We start from the raw sequence: 6,548 nt of genomic DNA, 5'->3' as shown, positions 1-6,548 counted from the left end.
CCATTGCCTTTTCCAGGAAAGGGAAGAAAACACTCAGTTGATAAACCTTAGTACTCAGATAATAATTAAATAAGAGACCAAAAGTAGGCTATCACCCAAAGCAAACATCCTTAACTGACCCTAACGTGTATGGATTCAACTTTGATTATTCAACAAAATCATGACCGACTGCTGTGGCCTGGAGTAACCAAAGGACTGTTTTCTCTACACAAAGTCAGGAGCGAATACCAACCTTTATTTGCACTTGGGTTCCAGTTCAAAGCCACCTTAGACAGTGTGGCAAAGTGGGAAAAAGCACAGATCCTGGGACCAAGGTTCAGATTCCATCTCAAGCGAGCATATGAACTGTGTGACAACAGGCAGACAGTACCTCTGTGTCTATGAGAAAGCGGGGAGAGCAACACCCCAGCTTCTAGCAGCTCTACAGCTGCCTGGACCTGCAGGCCCTCCTAGGCCCACTTCCTCCCCAGCACAGTGTGTGTTCCCGGGCGTGTGTGGCTCTGGGTCCAGCTCTGTTCAGGGTGGGACTCCAGATGAATTACTGAACCTCTGAGGTGTACCCCCAACCCCAAACTTTCACCAAAAGCAGTAAAGAGGAACGCTAGACTGGAGCCAGGACTAAGTGAGAAAAACTGCTTAGAAGTGCTTAATAAATACTAGTTATTTACAACTTTTGCCCAAGCCGAGGGCAGAGGCCTTTGTACACAGCTGCCGAACTCTGACTCTAGTTCTGCGGAAGAAAAGGATGCGGTATTTGCTTTTGCCATGATCCCTTTCCATTTGATTGGCAGGTTAAATAACATGGTTTTTGAAGTCACATACTTAATATTCTTCCTAAAAACCACCCAAACACTAGATGTGTGTGTGCACACACACAGAAACCACGAGGTAGTTTAAATCACCATTAAAAATCAACGCTTTCTCTGATTCTGTGTCACAGAGTGGTGGCCAGTGGCTACACAATAGCGATTTTTAAATGATTGGTTAAGTGAAAACCAGAACTCAAAATATTCCAGGAGAGTAGATAACATTTACAAGTAAATAGTAAGCGCAATTGTATTTTAATTTCTTGGTCTCTGAAAACTCAGCTGTGACTGCTTTCCATTAACAGTTCCAGCTCTATGTGTTTCCTCTAATGCTAAAGGCACAGCCCCCGGGAATCTACTGCTTCCTAAGAGTCTCCATGGAGTCTATTTTACAACCTCCTTTCCCTCCATGCTTCCGCGGAGGAGTCTATACTATCTCTATATACATTTTAAACATTATTCCTGTTCTTCATTTGAAATTCCTTCAATAAAAACACAGTCACCATTCTTCATCTTCTTGGGAAATGGCCTGCACTCGAGCCTCTGGAGAAGCCCCTCTAACAGCCCAGCCCGAAAAAGTGCAACAAATTTACACGACACGGGAAAAGCAACATCTATTGTTCTTAGAGTCTGACTCTCTTGGCCCAGCCGGAAAAGTCTCCCCACAGGTGTGCAGTGCAGCTCCGCGGTGCTGGGAAACAGGGCTCTTTCAAGACAGCGCAGGGAAATCTTCTGGGTCATCCGGGTTGGGGGCAACATCTTGCATCTAAAGAAGAAAAGAAATACTTTGAAATCCACTGCCCCTTCATCCATTCCCAATATCCCAATGGGATAACAAGGGCCTGGCACCAACGCTGAGGGGCCTGCATTAGAGGCAGGACCCACAGTGGGAAGGGGAGAGTCACAGGTCACTGCTAACCCAGGAAAGTACAGCTCCCCTCCCACACAGGCCTCCAGCCTCCTCGAAAAAGGAGCTGCCTCTCTTCCTACGTCCTGCAAGCTCTTACTACTGGGGGGTTCTGCATGGGCACGTCCTTCATCGAGTAAATAGAATGGTTACCGCGTGCCGGGCACTGGAGGAGCACAGACAGTGCCTATCCTCGGGGAGCTCACGGTGCTGGAGAAACTGACCATCGAATCAGGAGCTTCACTAACACGTCCTGGGAAGGAGGGGCCACAGGAGGGCCATCCAGTGCAATTTGGTGGCAAAGTGGACACCAAGGTCAGGCAAGGTTTTGTGGGAAGAGAAGGTTGTCCCTGGGATGAACCTCAATGGATGAGCAAAGGGAACAAGGACTTGGATTGGGAAACAGTGTGACCTAATGGGGGCGGGGGCGGGCCCTAAGGGTGGTTCTGAGGTGGGGGGATGCACAGGTTGTGGAGGTGGGGACAGATGCCAGTGAAGAGGTGGGTGGCACTGGATCTCAGAGCGGTTTCCCAACACACTCCCTGGAGTGCTGCAGGGGCCAGAGCTCCGCTATAGGAAAGGAGTGAGGGTGTGTTTCCTATCTCAGAATAGACCCTATTTCCAACCTGGCCCCAAATATACCCCTACACCCCCCGCCCAAAAAATTGTGTTTTTGCTCCTGCTTAAGCAAAAACAAACCATAGACACTGCTTCCAGGGGCTGCTCCCTAGAGCGAGGGAACCGGGCAGCAGGAGGAGCATTGCCAAGACCAGCCACAGAGAAGGGGTCTGTGCCATGGGGCCTCAGGGCTGATTTCCAATGAATAAGTGTCCATACCACATTAGGAAGCACCTACTACATGCCATGCACTGCGTGGCACTGCGTAAACCGATAATGAGCAAAAGCAGCCGCTGACCGATAGCCACACCAGTGGGAATACAGCCGCACACGGAGATCAGGCTTCAATGAAAAGAAACTCCTTTGCTCCGAGACCTTGACCGGTCTAGGAGATGTGATCAAAGAAACCTGTGAGGAAGTGAGGCTGGAAGGATGAATGGAGGCCAGCAGGCAGAGGCCAGGGGTAAGGAGCGTGCTGTGTTGAGAGCTAGAATCAGGCAGCCTTGGCTGAGGACGGTGTGAGGCAGGTGAGCCGGGGAGGGGTTGAGGAAGGTCCCCTCACAAAGGGCTTGAGATCTTAGGGAGGATTCTGTCCACTCTGACAGCATCACCTGAGCCCAAGGCACACAATCAGGCCACAGTAAGCAAAACGTCAGGTGCTCCAGTTCAGTCCCAAGCCTGGGGATCTTGTCTAATGCGGATGACAGTGAGTTTCTCTGATCCTGGGAGTGTCTTCACAGCAGACCCTGGAAGCCAGGGCTACAGAATGGTCTCTAGGCAAGATGTCCATGATGCTACAACACTGTCCAAATGCCCCAACATCAGTCCCACACTAGCTACAGAAAGAAGTGACTGCAGAAACTGATGACCCTCTGAAATTAGACCATCCTGGGCCCAGGGCACTGTCCTTATTAACTTCTTTCACCAAACCATCCGGGATTTATAATACAGACACCTACCACCACTTCTGCTCTGGGTCCATAGTTCTCTGCCCTCCTGATCCTTCCCCGGCCTCCCCGGGTGCCTCCTCTGGCTCCACGCCCAGGACGAGGGAGGTTACCAAAATTAATCTCCAGCTGGGATGTGATGTCATTGGCGGGTTTCCGGAAAACATGGGAATCGTCCTCATAGTCATCTTTTACCATCTGAAACACAATTACAGCATCAAACACGCACAAGTCCACAGCCATCCCCACACTCATCTGGCTTAGTGGCTGCAGTGTGCTACACAGGAGCTAAAACACCATCAGGGGCTAGTCAGAGCCATTCTCTGGATGTGTCTCTGGCCCTGGGCTGCAGAGCTGGACAAAGGAAGACAGCACTGCTGTTCTGATTCTAAGACAGTGAGTTCTGTATGTTCTACAGTCCCACATTCTTGCAATTACAATCTTAATCCAAACATCTTTGAACTTATTATGATTTCAAGTGGGACCAAATTTCTATCAGCTGAGCAGGTTAACATGTAAGATTTGGCATGACTAATAATAGCAAACAATATACATGTTTTATATCTAAGTGTATTTTGCTGAGATAAAAAAGTTTTCATTTCTGCTTATTTTCTGTCTTACCTGTTCACAAATGCTTTGATAAATAAGGAAATATCCCCTTCCCAGAACAGAACTTAACAGAGAAATTCCTTTCAGCATGGGTGCTGATTATAATACCATGTGCTAAAAATCACATGATTTATAATAAACAATTCTGACTCAAAATATAGAGAAATTTTATAAAAACAAGAGTATGGTTACCTGAGTGTTCTACCAACACTGCACAAAGAAGTCAAGCTGCTTTTTAAGAACTGCTTTCGTTAAAATTCTATCTCTTGTGACAGCTATATTAAATAAATTAATTAAATCTGATCCAAATTTGATTTGGCTTCAACTCATAATAATGGGTATCACACACACACACACACAAAAACCCCACTTTAAGTAAAGTAAAAACCTACAGAAAGGAAGATATGTCAGTGATTTCAGATGAGAATCTCCAAAGTGCTACAACATTAAACATTCCTACAACCAGGAAATGGAGCAAAGTTTCCACAAGCATATCAACACCTTTAGGCCATATGCTCATGACAGCCTTCATGTTTAACATTTGTGTCCCCTTTGAGGTCTCAGGTTAAAATAAAGCAGAGGCTTTAGGTAGTTGGATGCTTAATGCTAAAAAGGTGAAGAAAAACAGTCCAGGAGCACTGGCACTCTGTAAAAAGATACACACACAAAAAATAGTAACAGGCAAAATACTCAACCCTTGCCTTGTTTGGCACTCAGCAGGGAAGCGCTGGTAAGGTCTCCCTGGGGGCCCTGCTCTGAGTCGCCTCCCACTGCAGGAAGGGGCAGGAAGGGCCTCGGGGCAGTGGAGCAGGGAGTGGACACAGTCTAAGGCTTGGGCTCCACTTACAGCTCCAGCTGGCCCTGGCCCAAGTGCTTTCACCGCCCAGTGCCTTACGCGAGGTTGTTACTAGGTCTGAACTTTGCTAGGTATTCTAGTGCTTCTGCCTAGACACCTGAAGTGTCCAGAACAAAGTAAACTGATGAACCCAAGATCTGGCTTGTGTTGCTTTAAGAACAATTCCTAGCTAAAATCTTCAAGCCTCCAAGATTAACAAGGACCAAGATGTGTGCTTCACTGAGACCAGGCTCGATGACTCAGCTAACCCACTTGCTTCAAATATTCTGGGAGACCTCTGGAGCCCAGGAGGACAAATCTGGTGTGGATTAAGAAAGAGCAGCTTCTATTTTTACCTAACATGTCAGCTGCATATTTCAATCCTGACAGCACATTTGTTTTAGAGAAATTTTTATTTACAATGCCTAGAACAAAAAAGAACAAAGGAAGTGGACAGGTTAAGAACCAACCCAGCTAGCTAATGGAGTTAGAAAACACCTCCCAGAGATTGCCAGGGAAATAAAGCTCTGGCCGCCTATGTCTACAAAAAGCCATTTCTTGTGGAACAGCTCAAAACTCAGTAAGGCCTCCTACAGCTTGGACTGACCAAAACAAGAGGATGGGAGAGAATCCTGTATCTTTTTTTTTGTTTTGTTTGGAGACGAAGTCTCACTTTGTTGCCCAGGCTGGAGTGCAATGGCGTGATCTCGGCTCGCTGCAACCTCTGCTTCCCAGGTTCAAGCGATTCTCCTGCCTCAGCCTCCCGAGTAGCTGGGACTACAGGCACCCGCCACCCGCCCGGCTAGTTTTTGTATTTTTAGTAGAGATGGGGTTTCACTATGTTGGCCAGGCTGGTCTCGAACTCCTGACCTCAGGTGATCCACCTGCCTTGGCCTCCCAAGAACCCTGTATCTTAAATGACACCTAATCAAAGTACTCACTCAGAAAATGAAACTAACCAAAGTGTAAATGACAACTCTACAATAGCATAACATTCCTGAGATTCCACATGAAAATCAATAACTAATACCCCACAGAGAGGAAGAACCTGCTACCTGCTCACTCCCACCTCGACATAGCGACTGGTATCAAGCTGTAGATGGAATGATACAGATTCTAAATCCCATAATGGGAATGCTTCAGTGGACCTAGCCTTAAGTTCAGTAACAAGTTGGGGACTTGATGACCCCATGGCATCCCTATCAACATATGCTGCTAGATGTTTCCCCGAAACCTCTCCCTGCAAAACTGAAGCTTCTGAGAAGAGCTGGATGTAAGCCGTGAGCAATAAGGCCTCACAACACGGAGGAGCTCCCTGAGCAACCTCTGCAGCACGCTGGCCACTGTGGCAGTGCCGGACCGAGCAGCCAAGCGTTCGGGGACTCATCTCCCGCCACATCTGCAGTTAGGCAGGGGGCGCAAAGCTGCTGAACCAACATGGGAAAGGCGTCAGAAGTGCATGGAACCTCAACCACAGTTTAAAAAGTCATCAACTACTCGGCCAGGTGCAGTGGCTCACGCCTGTAATCCCAGCACTTTAGAAGGCTGAGGCTGGTGGATCACCTGAGGTCGGGAGTTCAAGACCAGCCTGACCAACATGGAAAAGCCCCGTCTCTACTAAAAATACAAAATTAGCTGGGGTGGTGGTGCACGCCTGTAATCCCAGCTACTTGGGAGGCTGAGGCACGAGAATCGCTTGAACCCGGAAGGCGGAGGTTGCGGTGAGCCAAGATCGCGCCACTGCACTCCAGCCTGGGCAACAAGAGCGAAACTCCATCTCAAAAAAAAAAAAAAAAGTCATCAACTACTCAGTGAAATGCTCTTAT

The 6,548-nt window shown here is 47.8% G+C and overlaps 1 protein-coding gene across 2 annotated transcripts in view; it reads right to left on the bottom strand.

Moving 5' to 3' along the window:
- Positions 1-214: 214 nt before the first annotated feature.
- The window catches only part of HABP4 (hyaluronan binding protein 4), a 39,602-nt gene continuing 33,268 nt past the window's right edge, over positions 215-6,548 (bottom strand). For both annotated transcript variants that reach the window (XM_004048311.5, XM_055350009.2), the window contains 2 exons: positions 3,291-3,476; positions 215-1,572 (listed from right to left, as the gene is read on the bottom strand). In XM_004048311.5, coding sequence (XP_004048359.1) covers positions 1,516-1,572; positions 3,291-3,476 — 243 coding nt within the window. In that variant the 3' untranslated portion in view covers positions 215-1,515. The remainder of the gene's footprint in view (positions 1,573-3,290; positions 3,477-6,548) is intronic.

The sequence above is a fragment of the Gorilla gorilla genome, chromosome 13 (assembly GCF_029281585.2).
Source record: "Gorilla gorilla gorilla isolate KB3781 chromosome 13, NHGRI_mGorGor1-v2.1_pri, whole genome shotgun sequence".
Classification (NCBI taxonomy): domain Eukaryota; kingdom Metazoa; phylum Chordata; class Mammalia; order Primates; family Hominidae; genus Gorilla; species Gorilla gorilla.
Note: the sequence above shows the minus strand (reverse complement) of the source record. Positions and strands in the feature narration are given on the sequence as shown.